General features: G+C 46.3%; 1 protein-coding gene across 28 annotated transcripts in view; it reads right to left on the minus strand.

Moving 5' to 3' along the window:
• MCPH1 (microcephalin 1) overlaps nucleotides 1–20,529 on the minus strand; it is a 195,763-nt gene that overhangs the window by 139,552 nt on the left and 35,682 nt on the right. For all 28 annotated transcript variants that reach the window (XM_039877268.1, XM_039877289.1, XM_039877275.1 and 25 more), the window contains exon 9: nucleotides 19,284–19,393. In XM_039877268.1, the coding sequence (XP_039733202.1) occupies nucleotides 19,284–19,393 (110 nt within the window). The remainder of the gene's footprint in view (nucleotides 1–19,283; nucleotides 19,394–20,529) is intronic.

Here is a 20,529-nt window from a genome sequence, read left to right on the forward strand (position 1 = left end):
CCCATTTCATATAGCTAGCTTGGACCTGGCTCCTGACATCCAAACTCAAAAATTCTACTGCTGCTTGATTCCTCCGCTGGACGTCTAACAAGGGTCCCAAATTTGACATGTTCTTGTCGGGCAGTTTGGCAAGAAAGAGGAACGAAAAGCCTCCAGACTGGAAAGGGGCAGGCACCGCGGTCCCCACTCCTGAACGGGACGACCACACGTGCTGGAAGCCCTGGACGACCCGGGACAGCTGGCGGGATAAACGGCTCCAGCAAAGTCAGGGAACACAAAAAGCGACATGCGGAATCAGCTATGTTTCTATATGTTAGCAATGAACAATCAGAAGAGAAAATCAAGAAGCAATTTCACTTATAATGGCATCGAAAAGAATACAATACTTAGGAATAAAGTTAATAAAGGAGATAAGACTTGTACACTGTTGTAAAATTAAAAAGTGCTAATGGAACACAGACCTAAATAAACAAAAAGACATTCTGTGTCCACTCATTAGACTTAATATTGCTAAGATATAAATACTATCTAAAGCAGATTTAATGCAATCTCTGTCAAGAACATTCGTGGAAATGAAAAAATCCATCCTAAAATTCATATGGAATTCCCAGGGAACCCAACCAGCCAAAACGGTCTTACAAAAGAACCACAAAGTTGGAGGTCTCACACTTTTCAATTTTGAAACTTTCTACAAAGCTAAAGTAATCAAAACTGTATGGTCCTGGCATAAACATGAACGCTGATGTAGAACCTAAAGCCCAGGAACAAAAGCTTACATCTGCGGTCGTCAGACAAGGTGCCAGCACCACCACGGGTGAACAGTCTCTCCAACAAATGGAGCTGGGAGAGCTGGATGTCCACGTACAGCAGAATGGCCTTGGACCTGCAAAATTAACTCAAAATGGACCAAAGACCCAAATTTAAGAGCTAAAGCTATAAAACTCTTAGAAGAAAACGCAGGGGAAAAAATCTTTAGGGCACTGGGTTTGGCAATGGTTCCTTAAACATGGCCCCAAAAAGCGCAGGCAAAATAAACAAACAAACTGGACTTTATCAAAATTAAAAACATTTGTATCAAAGAATGCTATCAAGAGAGTAAAAAGATAACCTAAGAGATGGGAGAAAATATTTGCCAAAAATCTATCTGATGAGGGTTTAATATATAAAGAACTCCTACAATTCAAAAAACGAAAACAGTAAAACAAGGAAAAATGGGCAAATAGACATGGTTCCGAAGAAAAGCAAACGGATAATGAACATATGAAAGCTGTTCTACATTATTCGTCGCTAGGGAAATCGAAACCAAAACCTGAGCAAGGCACTACTTCGCCTCTCCTAGGTTGGCTGTAATGAAAAACGTGTCAAAATAGCAAGCACTGGAGAGGGTGTCGAAGCCAGATGCAGCTACCGTGGAAAACAGTCTGGTGTCGCATCCGGAAGTTAAACACAGAATCACCACATAACCAGCAAATTTACTCCCACGTATATAACAAAAACAACACATTGAAAACAGGGACCCAAACACCTGTGAGAATTTTCACAGCAGCATCATTCACTGTGGACAGGTGAAAACCACCTAGGTGATAAAATAAATCCGGTATGCACAAGCAGTGGAATATTATTCAGCCACAGAAAGTAACAACGCTCTGATACATACGACAACACGGATGACTCTTCAAAACGTGCTGAGTGAAAACGGCCAGCCAAAAAAGGATCGATATTGTATGATTGTACTTCTGTGGAATACCTAGAACAGGGCCATTCGAAGGCAGGAAGAAGGTTGGAGGTTACCAGAGGCTGGGGCGGGAGCGCACTTTTATTTTGGTGACGAAACCACTTTAGAAGTAGACAGTGGTGGCTGCACTACATTAAACATTGTCACTGAGCCGTACACTTAAAAATGATTAAAATGGAAACTTTCTATACATATTTTATCACAATGAAAGAAAACAGCAATTAAAGTGCCGATCTTCTCTCCCAAAGCAACCTGCTCCTTCCACAGCTTCGCCTGATAATGGCAATTCCATTCTCGCTCCGGTCAAAAGCATCGACATCATCAACTCCTGGTTTTTTTCCCCTCACACCCCAGGTCCAATCCATCAGCCCATCCTGTCAACTTGACCTTTCAAATCTATCCAGAATCTGACCACCTCGCCAACTCCACTCCCGACACCTCATCCCATCACCTCGCACGGATTACTGTCCAAGCCCCTTAAATCGTCTTCCTGCTCAAATCCTTGAGACTTCACATCCATGCTCATCACAGAGCCGGAGCCGGACTGTGAACTCACAGGTAGATCGCGTCCCTCCCGTCCTCACAGCCTCCGCCGGCTCCGCGTGCCGCTTCGGGCACAAGACCCTCTACCAGGCGCCTCTGCTCCCTCCCCGACCCCAGCACTGATGCTGCTCCGGCCACAGTGCCCTTGACCATGACAGACCAACTCCTAGCCCAGGGTCTTTGCACCCGTGGTTCCTTCTGCCTGGGATGCTCTTCCCTGACACCTGCGTCTCTGGGGCTTAACTTGAGGGTCACCTTCTCAGGGAGAATGTCCCTGGGCCACCATCTGGACTGCAGCCCCACAGCAACAGACCCTGTCACTACTCCCTCTTCTCAGGCTTCTTTCTAGCATTTATCGCACTATCCACCTTACTGATCCTGCTTACTGCCTCATCACTGTCCCCCACGCATAGTGGAACATAAACTCCACGAGGGCAGGACCTTGTGTTTGCTTTTCAACCCCCCTCCCCGCCCCCAATACCCAGGACAGTGCCCGGCAGACAACAAGCACTCATTGTATTTGTTACGTATTTATTATAAATGGATAAATACAAAATGGGAAACAAGTACGTACACTATATATATATATGTATATATGTATATTCAGACATATGCTCTTTTAATCTATTCTACTAATATCTTATCTATTAATACCCCCCAAGAAAAGAGACTCAAGAATACCCCCACTAGGTCCGCGTGAAGTAGGGCTTGCACAGTGGTCAAGTGGACGCTTGATAGTTCCTCTCATCCCAGGGGAAGAGGAACTGTTTTCATAAGAAAACTCAAAATCCAAAATAGAAGTCTAAATGAAAAGAAAAAATATACAGAAGGAAAAAAAGAAAAAGAACGCTGCACATCCACGTCCCTCTGACTTGGACTCAGACGCCTGATAAGGAATCTGGGAGACTAAAGGTCATGTGCAGGATCCAGCTACAAAACTCGAGTCACGAGCTCTCCCTAGAGGATGAGCTGACGGGAGCCAAGACAGACAGCGCATGCTCAGACAGGCGTGACAGATGGCCCTGGCCGGGCACACGGCGATGAAACGAAAACAGCAATTATTAAGAATAACGTGTCTACTTATCTGATCTTGTACATTAGGAACTGGAAAATATATCCAGTATAATTCTCCTGATTCATCCAGGGAGCTCCTTAAAAAATGACATGTCTTGATATCTGCAAGTTATCTAGAAATGAGTAATAAGGTTGATGGATGGGGAAATGGAGAGACATACGATAAACAGGAGAAACAGTCATAGAATCAAGGCTGGAAGGAAGGGTCTTGGATGGAAACCTGTACGCGCGCACACACACGCACACACGCACACGCGCACGCACACTGGCCAGTGCTCTCTTCTTATGGGGTTTAAGCCTCTCATTGTCCTAGAGCTGTTTTACAGCTCTGTTAGTTGTAGGAAATTGATAGCAATGCAAATAATTCTTCTCTACAGAAATGCAAAATCTGTCCACTGGGGGTCCAGTGGACTTCCCTCTCCCACTGGGGAAAACGCCAGGCTTGACCCACTAACAAAGCTGTCTGGGCACTCCTAAAGGCCTGTGGACATGTCTGCTCTGAGGATTCTCCTCTGAATGGGACACAATGGCTTTCTGGTCCTATTGCAAACAAGCTAAAAAAATCTTTAACAAGTCCTGTTTTCTATTAGTGAGAGAGTTATGACGTACCTTTAAAGAAATCGTCTTTTAACAGTTTTGGAGGTCTTCCAATAGACTGACAGCAGGAGGCAGTCTGCCTCTTCGGAGGGGCACTCCCACGCAGGTAGCAGGTACACAGGTGGGACCCCCACCTCTTCTGTCGGCTCCACAGAAGACTCCAAGTGGCCACAGAACTCTGCTGGCTCTCTGCCTTTCTGATGTTAATTTTCCTTTCTACTAGTTTTAACTTTGTTTTAGCGATGGACAAAGGCACACCTCAGAGATTCTGTGGGTTTGGTTACAGACCACCGCAACAAAAGCCAGCATCACAATACAGCCAGTCACACAGATTTCTGATCTCTCAGTGCAATAAAAGCTTTTTTACACTATACCGACTCTATTAAGTGTGCGGTAGAATTATGTCTAAAAATATGTGTGTACCTTAATTAAAAAATACTTTACTGCAAAAAAAAAATCTAACCGCCCTCGGAGGCTTCAGCAAGTCAGTCTTTTTGCAGGTGGAGCCTGCCATCGGCAGAACTGAAGCGGATTCCATGAAGCGCCGAGAAACCGGGCATGCCTGCACTCGCCCAGACGGGCACGCTGGGGCTTTGGTTTCATGGTCTGGTCGCTTGGTGCTCTGTATAAATTAATTCGGGGATTGGAGAGATCTAGTCTCCTTTGGGTAAGAGACAACAAAAGACCTGGTCTGTTAGTCTTTTTTTTTTTCTGCTTGCTTATTTGACCATTTTGAGTTAAAATTAATTAAGATTTTCATGCCCACCAGGAAGGAGCATAGCTCTTTGAAGTCTAGACTGGTTTTGGTATTTGTCTTTACCCATAACCAGTGGCTGAAATTATAACTAACTCGGAATGTTTTAGGAATTCAAATCCACATAGCTAATGTATTTGGAAATTAAGACTAATTTAATCATTTTAGTTTACTGAAAAAGCTGTCTAATCTGAGTTACCCACATTACATATAAGACAAACATACATTTTATTCTACGTGGGTAGATTTTTCCTAAACTTAAACAGGTTTTCTGATAAAAAAAAAAAGATTACTCCTATAATGTTTAAGATTTTACAAAGTGTAAATCTGTGACAAATCAAATTGAATGATTACTCTACAATCTTTTTGCATCAATACTGTGTTCTGTGACGTGTCAACGTGAAGACAATTTCCAGGACCATCAGTGTTCACTAAGCAAGGAGGCCGTTAGGCTGGTGGCTGCGGAGCCTCACTCACCCACCTGGGGAACCAAAACTGAGCCTGTGAACCCCTCAGGGTTACAAAGTCACAGCTTAATGACAACGGATCACGACAGCTGACGACGCTTTCCCAAATAAGAACCAGTTAAGCTACAGCCAATCGAGTAACTTTCTTGCTTTGCTTCTGTCTCTTTTGTACAAGTGTCCCCGGCTCCCGTTGGTAGGGGACGCCTAACCTCTTCCAGCTTGGCGTGCCCACGAGTCAAATTAATTTTCGCTCAAATAAAAATATTTTAATGTGCTTCAGTTTATCTTAGATTAGGTAATATAAACCCTGGTCCAATATTGAATTAATTTAAAAGTCGCTGGGTCACTCAGCAAGTTATAAGACAGTACGCTGAAACACTGCTAACCAAGCATAATTTTAATTTTATATATTTTTAATTATTTTTAGAGGCCACAGAGAAGCTATTTGTTTGAGTCATGTCAATAAACGTGTTCATTTTCGCCACTTTAAAGGGGCCTAAAAGAGGCACGGGTAGAACGCTGTGATGCCAGCATCGCTGCTCTGCGAAAATGCCTGGGCAAGACGCATCTCTGCTCGCTGCCAGTTTTCTGTGAAGTGTGATTTAGCAACTCTGGCTAGAAAGCATAATCGATAGGAAGGGTTAAGTTTACGCAGAGAAATACTGACACAGGAACGTAACTATGCACGTGCCTTTGTTTTTTTTTGTTGTTTGTTTTTAAAATGTGATATTTGTCTTTCTGAAAAGCGGCGGTTTTCGGGTTTTATGGTCTCTGGACTCCTCTGTGCTGCTGAGAACCTGAAGAGCTTTGGTTCATGTGGATTATCATCGCTCCGGACGTGTACCGTCGCAGAGCTGAAAAACTGTAAAACCTCTACCGATTTTCTGATCCACCTGCAGGTTGCAAGAACACGCTGCACGCTGAGAGAAGCACCTGGGTGTCACTATTAAATCTGCTGTGGCCACGGGGACGCCCTGACTTCCGACCTTCCACCCCGAAGTGTCCGTCTGCCCCAGCTGAGAAAAGGCTGCTGGAGAGCAATGCGGGAAAGTCACTGGTTCAATGACTTCACTTCGTCACACCTGATTCCGAAAGAAAGCGAGGAAACGTGTCAGGGGTGTTAGCCAAGTGCGCTCGCTGTTGGGGGCTGTTCTTATGGTTCCTTGATCAACGCCTGTGCCTACAATACGAAAGTCTAGTCCTGATTCTCTGTAGGAAAATATTTCTATAGAAAAAAATGAAAATCTAAGGCTATCATTTACACCTAATATTATCTTTGCGATTTTCCAAAGGACCCCCGGAAATCACAAAGATGGAAAAATGTATGTACACATACATATTTTTTTTTTTCATTTTTAAGGAGAGTTGCTAGGATAATTAGGTTTGCTATGTCGCTGCTGATTGCAGAGTACCTTGGGCAGAACTGTGAAACTGGAAGGACCGCCCAGTCTGTCGGAGTGGGAGTCCACGTGCTGTATAAAGGGTCTTTGCTATTGGTTATTTCCCTTTGTCCGTATTTCATTTCCGGGGAAAACACTGGTCAAATGCTTCTCTAACAGTTCTGAGTCCTCGTCTGTGTTTTGGCTGATCTGTGGGGCTATCAGACAATATGGTGTCATCATTTCAGTTATTACTTAAAATGTTACCTGGGTCAGGGATTTGCTTCTCCAATTCAAATCTAGCATCTTTTAGGCCAATGGCTCTCAACTACGGATGCACAAGAAACTTACCTTTGAACTGTTATAAAAATACAGATGCCCGCAGCCTAATCCAGGCTTACTGATTTTCTTGGCTTGTTATTCTGACATGTTCTTAGTAGATTTACTGTATCTCAGGAATATTCTGCTATAGCTCAAAATTTGTTTGCTACAGCAATGAAGACAAAAGGGAGCTGGACTTAAGATAATTAGGAGGTAGAATAAATGACATGGGGGGTGAGGGGACCTACGAGGGTGGCTTCCAGGTTTATGCCTGGATGGAGAGAGGGGACACAGCACGCGGGTGAGTGAATGGAGGGAGGACGAACGTGAAGAGCCGAGAAGAAAGATAAAAGTTCAGTGTCTCAGCGCGTTGCGGCTCCAGGAATTGCCTACGTAGAGGACTGTGCAGTCAGCGACGGACACCCTTTGCTTCTCTGCAACGCAAGGTGAGAGGTCCAGAAACTGGCGGTTTACAAAAAAAGGTAGACTTCAGAAGTTCTAGAAGTGTCTGATCACTATGCTGTACACGTGACACTAATACGAGATTGTATGCCAACTCTACATTGGAAAAGACTGTAATAAAAGTTACGTGACTGAAAAAAAGCAACTAGTAAAAAAAAAAAAACAGCTCTGTACTCAAACTGTAACGTCAACATTGTAAAGACTTTCAGGGAAAGAATAAGACAAGTCACTCGGGAATGGTATGAGCTGACAGAGGGGACTTTTCCTAGTTCTTAACAGGAGGGTAAAAATGACACCCTTGGTTTAGCTACGTCTTATGGGAACAGCACTGATCTGTTAGTGACAAGTCCGAGCCCCTCATTCCCCTCCGCACCCCGCACTGGAAAGCAACCACGGACTTCGGAGGGCAGCCTCTGGCGTCTTCCAGCACCGCCGCCGCTAGGACCCCGTTTGGAGACCAGGGAGTTCACTTGTTTCCAGGGGTTGTGCATGGGTTTAATTATGTTCATCAGACATGAGAAGAAACATTAGCGTAAAGCATACATCTTAACATTTCGGTTATAAGTAGGAAGATCTCGGGGATGAAAAAAGTACAGTGAAATTGTATTCTACGACGGCCTAGGGGAAAAGGAGAATCCTTTTTCTTACTACCGGCGATGTATTAATAGAAAATTTAATGCCTCCACTGTTGTTCTGCTCACGTCTCACGTATTTAAGCATTTCAAGGCGCCCATTACAGAACGCCTATTACAGAAAGAGGAAAAAACACTCTTACGTTTTTAACATTGCTGTTCAACGTAGGGCCTTCTTCCTCGAAGGGAAAAGCACTTGTCCAGACACAGCTACACACCCCGAAAGGCAGTCAGAGCAAGCAGCGAAAGGTGCTCGTGCAAAACCGTCCACTAACCGGTGGAAAACAACTCACAAAGGTGAAACGCTGCTTTTACTTTTAGCAAAAGCACTTTCTGGAAGTTCTAATGTAGTCAGAGGAAAGGGGAGGAGAGAGAATATGAACATCTGGGAACCAGTCTAGCTGATATTGTTTTAGCAAGATCAAAGGTAGGTCAACTTAAACAAATGCACTTGTTTTATTAGTGATAAAAGAGAAACATTTTAAAAATAAAGCATTCTTTGAAATGTTCTGCGTTTAGGCACCATTTCATCGATACACAGTGAAACTACTTTTCTGTAAAAGAGACTGAAGTAAAGAGACAGCCACACATCAGCCAAGACTGGTGACTCCATTCGCTGCTGCCACAGGCCCACGGAGCCAGTAGCCGGCTGGGGGACGTCTGTGAATGCCCATCCGACCGCAGAGGAAAGGAGGCTCAGACCGAGCACGACCTAGACGGAGCCTGCGAGTCACTCCCTGAGGGGCTTCTCCTCTCCCGATGCCCAGCAGCTACATCACTTAAAGCGTCTTCAGAAAAACTCACTCTGCGGGCCCGAGAGACCCTGGTCTGTTCAAACTAGAAGCCCACTCACCACACGCATCCCGCAGGCTGCTGATAAATTCTGTGCTCTAAAGCTGGGTTTACCACAGAAAACTGGGCATGAAATCTTTAACTTTCTGATACTAGCTGTGGTGTAACTTGTCCTTCCTTGTATCTTTTTCCTTCTGTACGTTCAGTTTAGTCGTTAACATCCGAATTGTCTTTAACAAACACGCACAGGTCACCTCACCTGTTAAGATATTTTATCTAGCAAACTCAACATCTAAAACTGTGACTCCCATTGGGTCCACACATCACCCGTCTCCTGGCTCTGAACGTGGAGAGTGTCATGAGCGCTGACGCCGGACCAGCAGCAAGGACACTGCCACAGACTGCACGTCCGTGTTCCCCAGCCTCGGATGTTGGAACCTGACCCCCAGTGTCCCGGTATGAGGGGATGGGGTCTTCGGGAGGTGGTTAGCTCACAAGGGTGGAGCCCCCACAAATAGGATCCGTGCCTCCTCCCCCTTCCACGTGAGGACGCAGGGGAAAGACACTGTCTATGAACCAGGAAGGCGTCCTCTCCAGACACCAAATCTGCGGGCACCTTGACCTTGGACTCCTGGCCTCCAGAACTGTGAGAGGTAAAGCCACCGGTCTGTCATTCTGACAGCTGCCTGAATGGACGAAGACTGGCACGGAGTGCCGGACCTTGTGGACAATACAACCCATTCTCCACGCAGAGGATGGGCCGGGGCAAGGAGAGCCGATGAGGGCCCAGAACAGCTCAGCATTCTGGCAGCGCTTACAGAACAGAGGGCGTTGCGGGACAGCTCAGAGGGGCTCTCCCTGGCCCACTCTGGGACGCTGGGAGCATCTGCCTCCTCACACAGATGACAGTGATGAATTATAACCCGCCCGGCAGCACTGGCTGTAAGTGCACGCAGTGCGGAGCGGAGTGGACGCAGAGCGGAGGGGAGGGCTGCGGGGAGCGGAGGGCGCCTGAGCCCCCACTTCCACCACCCAAGGACACAGGGGCACAGGGCAGACGCGGCCTCCGCCGTCCACTAGACATAACGCTGACCCACTGGCCTGGCCCTTAGGAAACAAATGGGCTGAATTTGGGGAAAATGGGCAAACTCACGGGATTTCCAAGCTAGTGCTATTATTTGGGAAACAGACACATGTCTCTCCCCCAGATCCCTCCACGGTGATGTTACAGACCTCAACCCTCCTCAATGGCTTCTCACTCATGTTTACCTATCCATTTTCTCTCCTTTTGTTAAAACTTCACAGGAGGAACAGGATGGACATAGTGAAAAATACCAAAAAAAGAAAGAAAGAAAGAAAGAAAGAAAACGCAATCTGATCAATGCTCAGAAATAGTTTAGAGTCCTTTCAAGTGCACAGAATTAGATTACAACTAGTGCCTTTATTTAAAAATAAAAACATTTCTGTAGAAAAATAAAACATCATAACTTCAAAAAAAAAAAAGGTTTTCAAAGTTGAAGTTCACTGATCACGTGGACCCGCGTGAGAACACGGCTCCAGACCAAGCCGCTCTGGCTGGACAGCCGCCGTAGATCCCATCTCCTCCGACAGGCTCGCCACTGATGTAGTAACGAAGTCCTACCATGTCCAAAAGCCACATGCGTATATGCCAAAATCTATCTGAAACGCCTCGTATTTTATTGTTTGAACGAAGCCTATAATAACGCCTCATTGATTCTGAGTTGTGGTTTTATCTGTCACTCTTCTATTTAACCCCTTTCCTTCCGAGTATGCTTGTTTTTTTAAAGCTACTAAAGCATCCTGATTTAGAGCCAGTCATTTATATTCCTAAATATTACTTGGAAAGCAAGAACTTTAAAAACAAGGCGAGAGCGCTGAACAGACTGATGACAGGCGAAGTCTGGACAGGTCCTCGCTAGAGGCGAGAAGACGGCGTGAGCCCTGCCCGGGAGAGCCACCCACGGCCAAAGTGAAGCCTGCCCGGGAGAGCCACCCACGGCCGAAGTGAAGCCCAGCCTTGCGGACAAATGCGCACAGCTGCACATTTCTGTGTGCTCACGTCTACCCCGTCCTGGGGACGTGACACATGAAGTGACCCGTCCGCGTCCCAACGCCCTCTGAAGTCAGGGGAAATGAGCTGTGAGGCTGCAGCACCCACTCCCCGGCCCCCGTGGGTCTTCCGGCCTCCTCCTCGGCCTGCGGTTCCGAGGGGACACATTCGCCCCTAACAGCTCCAAGGGGCAGGCGAACGCCGCTCCCAGGGCTGTCTGTGTGAAAGGACACTCCTAAGAAGCTCCCAGATAACGCCCCTTCACGTCGCCCCGAGCGGCAGTGAGTCACAGTCCCGAAGATTCCTGGGGAGCGGGGCAGAATGCCCGAGACTGGCTTGGACCACAGATCTCAGGACAGAGATGTGGGGGAGAGGGGCGCTGGCGGGAGCAGGGGGTTGACACGCACGGACGGCCCCGGCACAGCATGCTCTGTGCCCAGTGTGTGTCAGGGAGGCCTGGGATTGTGCACTTCATAGGTCCACAGCGCGCTTACCCCTCAAGAAGCCATGTGGTTGTTTGGGATTTTTTAACATAAGGATTCAGGTTTGCTACTTCAGCACGTTATTTTGTTTGAGTGTCTGATGAATGTGATATTTCTAAAGCAAGTTACCATGGTTATCGATCATTAGGCCAACATTCCCCAGACAGTATAGTGAGCTGGCTGGACCTTCGGAGCTGGCAGCTGTGACCAGCCACCTCTGGGCACAGCCCTCCTCCGCCCAGCGCCCCCCACGCCCCCCGGAGAGCCGACGCGGATTAGGCAGGCTTCTGCTCTGCGTCTCATGGCTGTGTCCCCCACCTTTACATGGCCCCATGACCCCCAAGGGCGCCCGAGACTGGGGTGCAGAGTCCCGACTGGCCCCCGGCCACCACCCCCGGTCCAAACACAGCTGCAATCCCTGAATCACCTGTGAGCAAACACGACATCAGTCATTCTGCGCTCAACGCAGATCCTCTTTGAAGATTCTGTTTTCGTGTTTTTTATATAAATATTTTTTTCTCACACATAACAGGAGAAAAATATCATGCTAATAATGGAGCCAAAAGCAATTGTCACGCCTTTGGGAGCAGCGGGCTCTCAGATGGCTTCACGAAGTGACATCTGCTGGAGGACACGACACCTGTCATAATGAGCACCGACCCCCACTATGGCCAGCCTCGGGTGCACGGTGCCAGAAGTGATTATCAAAGCGATTACAGACCCTTTAGACACCTGTGCCAGAAGTCAAGGGCGCCTTCAACCTCCCGGGGCTCGTGGATCAGTGATGCCCCCAGGGGCCCTGCTCAGGAGACAGGCCAGCTCCGACTGCACAGCCGGCCTGGACAATGGGAAATTACTTATGTGAATGCTTATACAGGGTGTCATCCTCCAGGAAGTGTGGCAAATCCCCTAAGCAAGTCATAACAACAGATTCACCCGGAATTGTCAAGAAACAAAATAAATATCACCTGTCCTTCGGATGAGTCACTGCTATGTCAACTTGAAAGTTAAACTTAAAAACAAAACAACCCACAGAGTTCAATGCTTTCAGCCAAGTACACGATCTGATGGCAAACAGCCAAGGGCCTGGAAAGGCTGCGAATGGTAGAAGCACATCCATGAAATGCCAGCGTCTCCCGGAGACGGGGAAGAGCTCGCTCAGGGAATTCCAGAGGAGAGGACGTGAGGAAGAGGAAACTCTCTGTATTAAGTGAAAAGTGGCTCAAATGCCCTATTTTCTTTATTCAAGAAGACTTCCACCTCCCTCCGGCTCTCTTCTTCCGCGCCCGTGACAGCCTGCACAAGCTGCTCCCGCCCTAGACCTCCCGAGTCCTCTCTCACCTCCCATATTTCTTTCTCCCCACCGCTGGTGCCCGTCTACCTTCTCTCCCCTGCAAGGGTCCTTCTTCGGAGAAGCCAGACCCACACGAGGTGCCTCCACAGTGAAGGCATGATCAGCGATCTCCGACATACACCTGCTCTCCAGCACCTCTGTGTGACAGCAAAACAGAACACTCGATCTACAAAGAGGTCGGGGTGCTCGGGGAAGGACAGCGATTGGCAGTGGCAATCAGGATGTGATGGACAGCGTGCACAGGGCTGTCGATAGATCTCGGTTATTTTCAGGTGGTTCCAATGATATGAGAACAGGAGAGCATCTGTCAGGAACCATGAGGATCACCAAGGCAGGGATCACTGACTACAAACTCCAAGCCCTGCCTCCGGGGTGAGGTGATGGGATCACTTCCTGAGATGGCATAACGAGGCGTGGCTCCATCTGACCCTATAAGAGTTCTTGCCGGGGAAGGCGATCATCCCTTCAGAACCATGGGGAGTGGGGGGGTGCATTTCAAATATGTCCTCACTCTCCCTGCCACCATGCCCAGAGGTCCTGTTTTGGCCCAAGCGTAACTGTGGTCGGTGGTAACTCCAGTAAGAGACAGCGTTCAGACCACCCTGGAATTCTGAAGGCCATTTTCATGAAAGACACGTGGAAGTCTGTGTGGGGCAGGAACAGGGCAGTCGGAGTGACACAGACCCAGGCTACTCGGAGTCACAGCTGTGTGTGTGAAACAAAGGATGGTCGATATTTGGACATAATTTTCAGCCACATTTGTGTTGGAAAAAGAGCTAACATCATTGACTGCTTCCATGTATTATCCTCAAGCCCGTGTGTGCTTCACCTCACTTAACTAGTATAAACCCTCTGAGCTTGGCACAATTATCGTGCCCGTTTTATAAACGAGGAAGCAGAAGCACAGAAATACTAAGGAACTTGTTCAACATACAGAATGAGTACGCAGCCGGCTGGGGTCTGAACCCAGGTGGCCTGGCTCAGGTGGCAGCTGGGGTCTGAACCCAGGCGGCCCGGCTCAGGTGGCAGCTGGGGTCTGAACCCAGGTGGCCCGGCTCAGGTGGCATGCTTTCCAGAAGGATGCTCTGCGATGCAAAACTTCTCTTTTTTCACTGACACAAAATCACTCCCTAAGTTTAGGGAAAATATCAAAAAAAGAAGTGAGGCAATATGACGACGATGAGGACATTATTGTGTGATGGTTAAAAGCGCCGGAAATGGCGTGACACGTTCATTTAAAAACCAGAAGAGAAATTAGTGCGTCCCTTATCTACTCAGCAAATATTTACTAACCACTTATCTTGTGCATGGTACTGTATTATGCTGAGTATTAACAGGTGAATAGGACACAGTCTGTGTTTTAAAGGCCTCATATCTCAGTAAAAATGTGAGAACAAGCAACTATTGGAACATGAGCAAGCTGTTATTTATCATTTGTTTTCTACAGTATTTAAGAAGCTTGTAAAAGTGTGACCTATTCTTGGGATGCAAGGTTGGTTTAACATCCACAAGTCAATTAGCATGATATATCACATAAAATAAGGTTAAAAACCATATGATTATATTAGAAGATGCGAAAGAGTATTTGACAAAATCTAGCATCCATTTATGGTAAAAATTCTTGGCAAAGTGGGACGAGGGGGAACATACCTCTACATAATTAAGGCCACATATAACAAACCCACAGCTAACCTACTTGACGGCGAAAAGCTAAACGTGTTTTCCTTAGGGCCAGGAATAAGATAAGAATGTCCACTTTCATCACGGTTATTCGGCATATTATTGGAAGTCCTAGCATGGCAATCAGACAAGAAAGAGAAATAAAAGGCATCCAGATTGGAAAGAGAGAAAACTATTATTTGCATATGACATGACACTATAGAGAGAGAACCCTAAAGATTCCAACCAAAAAATATTAGAACTGATAAATGTATTCAGTGAAGTAGCAGGATATAAAATTACTATTCAGAAATCTGCTGCATTTTTACATGCCAACAACTATCAGAAAGAGAAATTAAAAAAACAATCCCATTTATACCTTCATCAAAAAGAACACCTAGGAATAAATTTAACCAAGAAGGCAAGAAACCTGTATTTATAAGAGTAGAAGACACTGGAGAAAGCAACTGAAGAAGGTGCATATAACGTGCACATGGATAGGAAGAATTAACGTTATTAAAATGTCCACACTACCCAAAGCCATCTACAGATACGATGCATTCCCTATCAAAACACCGATGGCATTTTGCATAGAACTAGAACAAATAATCCTAAAATTTATATGGAACCACAAAAGACTCCAAATAGCTTAGCGGTATCACACTACCTGACATCAAACTATACTACAAGGTTATAATAACCAAAACAGCATGGTACTGGCATAAAAACAAGAGAGAGAACCCAGGAACATACCCACACCTAAGTGATCAATCCATGATGACATGGTGAATATATACAACAGAATATTACTCATAGAAAAAATGAATGAAATCTCACCATTTGTGACAACCATGGATGAACCTAGAGGGTATTATGCTAAGTTAAATAAGTCAGACAGAGAAAGACAAATACGATCTGATTTCACTTATCTGAGGAATCTAAAACACAAAATAAATGAACAAAAACAGAAACAGATCCATAGATACAGAGAACTGACGGCTGCCTGATGGAAGGGGTGTTGGGCAGCTGGGTAAAAAAAGGCAGAGGGGTTAAGAAGTACGAATTGGCAGTCACAGAATAGTCACGGGATGAAAAGTACAGGACAGGAAATACAGTCACTAATACTGTAATAGACTCATCACGGGGACCACTCAAGAAGTTATAGAAACGTCCAACCACTATGCCGTACACGTAATTAAACTAACAGAATATTGAACGTCAACTGTAATTAAAATATAGAAATAAACAAAAATAAAAGAGTGTAGAAATTTAAGTATTTGATCTGGTGCGTAGTATCTTTTCTTTTTTAAACCACTGACAAAATAAGTACACTTGTATAATAAGAAGTATTTATTTGGTCCCCGTCTCTCTCTCAGCCTGCAAGCTTATGAAAGCCAGCTGTAAACATTTCTGTGCTTTGACCCACAGCATGCCCTCTCATGGGACAATCTTGCTTGGCAGCGATGGCTTCAAAATGGGATTTAAAAACGGCCACTTAGGAAAAACTGTCCAGTTGATGACTTACCTTAAAAAAAAATTTTCCTGAGGATAATAATATTTTGAACAACAAAAATAACAGTAGTACAATAAACAAAAAATTCTGGAGAAAGAAATTTCATGTGTTTACCATAGTATCAGCAGTAATCTTATAGTTAGCTCCTTCTGGCTCTATGTCTGACAATATTAAACCAGCAACAAATAGGTTAAGATTTGTCATAACGTTTTATATTTCTTCCCCTGAAAAGATGACAGAAACATCTTTGTCAGTGACCTATGTATTATAAGCTTAGATCATGGATGTAATTAAGTTGCTTAACTGGATTCTCAAGATAAAAGAGGTTTAACAAACGTATAAACATATATTTAAAGTAATAGGTTTAAAAAAGATAGTGTCCCACTAATTTACAAAGTGACTTTTCCCACTAAAAGTGGGTACTACACCAAAAAGCCTCTCATGGAAGTTACAGCTCTGAGAGGCAATAATCCTGCGTTACATTTGTTTTCAGCCCTTAGAGATACGAATGTGTCCTTTGCAGCCAACAACTGGAATGTTCACTGTCAAAATCCTTTCTGCTGCCCAGGTGTGTTGCTGCTCTTCCCACAGAGGAGGATTCATCCTGTCTCTACTTTTAAATGGCCATAAAAACATGCCCATTATCTCCAGGACGGTAGGCTGCGTGGTCCTGGACACCCACTGGACTGGGAGCCGTCAGGAGAGCTGGGCAGACTGCAAAGAAACAAGCAAACACCAGCCATGTGAAGACGCTGCCGAGCCGCCGAGACGGTGGATTATGCCAGGAGGGCGAACTGTCAGAGGTGGGCCAGCATCTGAGGCCCGGTGTCCCCTGGGCACAGCTGGCCTCCCAGGGATAGAGGCCCAGCTTCCAATCATATCAACCCTTGGAGGGAGATGCCTCAGAAACAACCAGGCACATGAGAGGAGCATGCACTGCAGACCAAGGAAATGACAGCCAACCAGACAGAGGCTAAGGGGGCCGGATGCGGTCGCCAGGCACAGACTTCAAAATAAATACGCCGACTGTGCTCAGAGGAATGGAAGACAAGACTAATGACTCTGGCGAAGCCCTGGAAATGATTAAAAGAGAAATGCAATAGAATTACGAGAACGGAAAACACCGTAAGTAAAATTTGAAACTCAGGATCTAAGTTTACCATTGTCGCAGAGACTTGTGAAGATGGGAAAGGCGAAATGAAAGCAAAACCAGCAGAAATTTTCCAGAATGAAATAAGGAGCTACGAAGGACGGACACAAGAAGAAGTTGACTCACCTACTGCTCCTTTATTTCCACTTTTCTCTCCCCAGTTTGGGGGAAAGGCAACACGCGACTGACTTCGCAGGAGTGGAGGGCCGAGAGAGGTCTCCAAGCAGATGGCCGGCACGAAGTCCGGCGGCCCTGCGGCAGGCCAGCGACAAAGGCAACGCTCGGGCACGGCCGCAGAACCAGGGAGACCAGAGATGACGAGACTCTACCGAGAACCGGCTGGCGGTCTCGAGCATCCCTCTGGACGCACCAGCATCTGTGACCACCGCCCAGAGGCCCGCGTGTCACCCAGAACAGGACTAACGGCTGTCATCAGGCCAGCTGGGCGGGGCTTCCCAGAGAGGACGTTACCCGTGTGAGCCTTTCGGGTTTAACACACAGGACACAAAGATCACGGCTGCGTGAAACCGGTTCGGCCCCTGGAAGTGAGCAACGCAGGTCCCACGCGCCAGACGGCAGTGTTCTCGGATCCTCCGCTTTAATAACGAGCTCATGAAAGGGATTCCTGGGCACTTGCTTTTTCCAACATTTAACTTAAATGACGAGGTATTTTTTGGGAAACAGCAACAAGTTTTGTGCTCATCCCCTTACACATGCTCACACATAAAAACATGACTGTATAAAGAAGTTTTAAATTTCACTTTGACACAGGTGGCCTTAAAATCTAACAAGGAAGAAACAAGCAGGTGAGAACTCGGTTTCAGCGGGGAAAAAAGACAATGGCTGAGATGCCATCATAACCCTCAAGACGAACATCATCCCTGTAGGTCACAGAGCAGAAACTTGCACTCGACGCACAGAGAGAACCCTGCAACTCCACGGCATGTGTGACACCAGGCAACTAAACAGCACTGTCCTCGACTCACACGCACAGTGTCGATGCAAACTCCTCTCCCCACACCCACGTTCGGCGACCTCCAAGTGCTGGCGAGCTGTCATCTGTAAGATCTGACATTGCATTTTAAGAAATGTCTATCACTCTCCCTTTTAGTCTGTACTATAAGCCGCGACCACTCATCATCGCTCTACAATGTTATCGAAATATGCACTTCTAACTAAAACACTTCGCCCTACACAAACCAATCAGGATTTTAGGCTTTTGCCTTTAAGAGTCTAAACAATGAAATTGCTTTATATGAGAAGGCTTTAGAAACAACTCTTCTTCCAGGATAAATTATTTGCTTAAGCTAAACAAAGTCCCTAAGGCACAAAATGGCTTCATGTTAGTCACCGCAGGGGGCTTCTATAAACCCTGCTGCCCAGGACTTACGAAACAGCATCAGATGGTCTGCGGGCACGAGCCAGGCATCCCTGCCACACACAGGTGACAGCAACGGAGTTGGGAAACACTGCCCCAATGCATGACAGCTTCTCGACCCGTTCGGGAAAAGGCTGTGGTGGATGGGGACGAGGAATGGGCCAGGAGAGTGCCGTGTGGAGGGACCTAAGTTTCTACCACTTACAACTGACTGCCATGAAATCTGTCACCCTAAGCTTCTTTTAACCACTGTCACAGAAGGTGCCCATTGCCCCTCCCAGGTACAATCAGCACGCGTCTGTCTGGCCTGCCCGGCGGGAGCTGGACGCCGGTGTAGACGCCACCCGCGGCCCTGTCCCGTGTTCCTTGATCACCGGCACGGCTTTCCTACCGTCTGGAATTCAGGTTTCACTCGTACTTTCCTGCCGCACACAAACGAGGCTCAGGACGGTGAGCGGCGAACTCGAAGGTGAGTAATGAGAATCAGAAACCGACCGGAGCGCGTGTCGGTCGGGACAGGGGCAGGCGCCGGGGCCCGGCATGGGAAGCCTCACCCCGACGCCTGCGGTCGGACCTGGCTCGCAGGTGAACGACGCCTGCGCTGCGCACCTCCTACCTGGCGAATGTTCACTCACGGTGTGCAGGTAAAGAACAGGGGCTGGCACAGACAACAGGGAAGCTGTCGGCTTTGTTACCAGCAGGAAACGCGCTGGCCAAGCCGTGGAGAGAGCTTGCTCCGTCCACAGTAACTCGCCAGCTCTCAGTTTTAACGTCATTGTGCTCCAACATCTACCCGTAATCGAGCGTTTTAAAAAATAAAACTCAAGTCGGACGGACTGGTTTCTGTTTCGTTAACCCAGGGTGGAACATTATGATGTAGCAGCGCTGGAGAGTTTAAAATAATATTTTCACACACCAACCTTTCGGCCTTTCCTTCTCTTTTCGGATTCCTCATGAGGTCTGACGAGGTGCTTAGAGCCTTCCTGCGAGCCTTCGAAAGCATCACGCCTTGTCGGTCCATTTTTAACACCTGAAACCCAAGTGGATTGAAGATTAGTTAGAACTTTGCCTGGACTGAATATTAATGTAACTTAAGCAAACTAAAAGTTTAAAAATTATGCATAACTGGTAACATGAAAGTATAGTCCTTGTAAATAAACAAGACATTCTTTCTGCTGAGTTCCAGTTAGAACTTTTAGTTTATTCCACTCCAATATTCCAAGCAATTGACTTAACTCAAGGGTTTGAAATAATCGTGCCTGTCAGGTGACAATGGACTAGTTTTACAGTATCCCACTTGTCCATTTGATAATGCAAATGGATGCCTGTATCTCATGTACTATTCAAACTCCAATTAGAATTTTACACGATCAAAAACAACCTGTACAGAGAAAGCAGTTCTATACTAGAGGGAATAATCAATCTTAGCTTAGGGGTAAGCCTGAGTTATTCCAGAAAAGTCTTCAGCACAAAGCTTCAGGTTTCAATTTACAAATGATGGATGATGATTCTACTCCCTACGAATTTCTACCTTACACTAGCATTCTGCCATGAAGACACACAAACCAAAACGAAGATACTCAAGTGAAATGTGGTTTCATTAGATGCTCAACAGTGCGGGAACCTAAGTAACCCAGTCAGGTGTGAAATCTTTATTTTAGTTGACTCACCTACTGCTCCTTTATTTCCACTTTTCTCTCCCCAGTTTGCCTACTATAAGAATTATTTTGAAGGAGGACTAAGAAAACCAGCCACCACCTATGTGGTCTCAATGGGATACTGCATACAGAAGCCTAGAGGACACTTATGTCCCGGCCACAGCCAGGTGACGGTCATGACCTTCACCATCAGCCCACTCCGTCACTGATACACTCATCAACAATGCCTAATGATCGGGGGCTAGCTACTGGAAATGCAAAGAGTCAAATACTGTCCCCACCTCAGGGACCTTACAACCCAGTAGACAATGCAGACGTAGACAAATGAAAGTAAGGAAAAATAAGCACCACCAGAAATTAAAAATCACACGATATGAGAATGCTTGCTTTGCAGATATTTCAAATAAAATGGGATGCTCTAAAAAGATCTGATTAAGTTTGGAGGGTCTGACTTGAAAGTTTAACTCTTCTTTCAAAAAATAGGGTTCCAGCGAAGTGAAAACAAAAT

Source organism: Pteropus medius, unplaced genomic scaffold (assembly GCF_902729225.1).
Source record: "Pteropus medius unplaced genomic scaffold, Ma_sr-lr_union100, whole genome shotgun sequence".
Classification (NCBI taxonomy): domain Eukaryota; kingdom Metazoa; phylum Chordata; class Mammalia; order Chiroptera; family Pteropodidae; genus Pteropus; species Pteropus medius.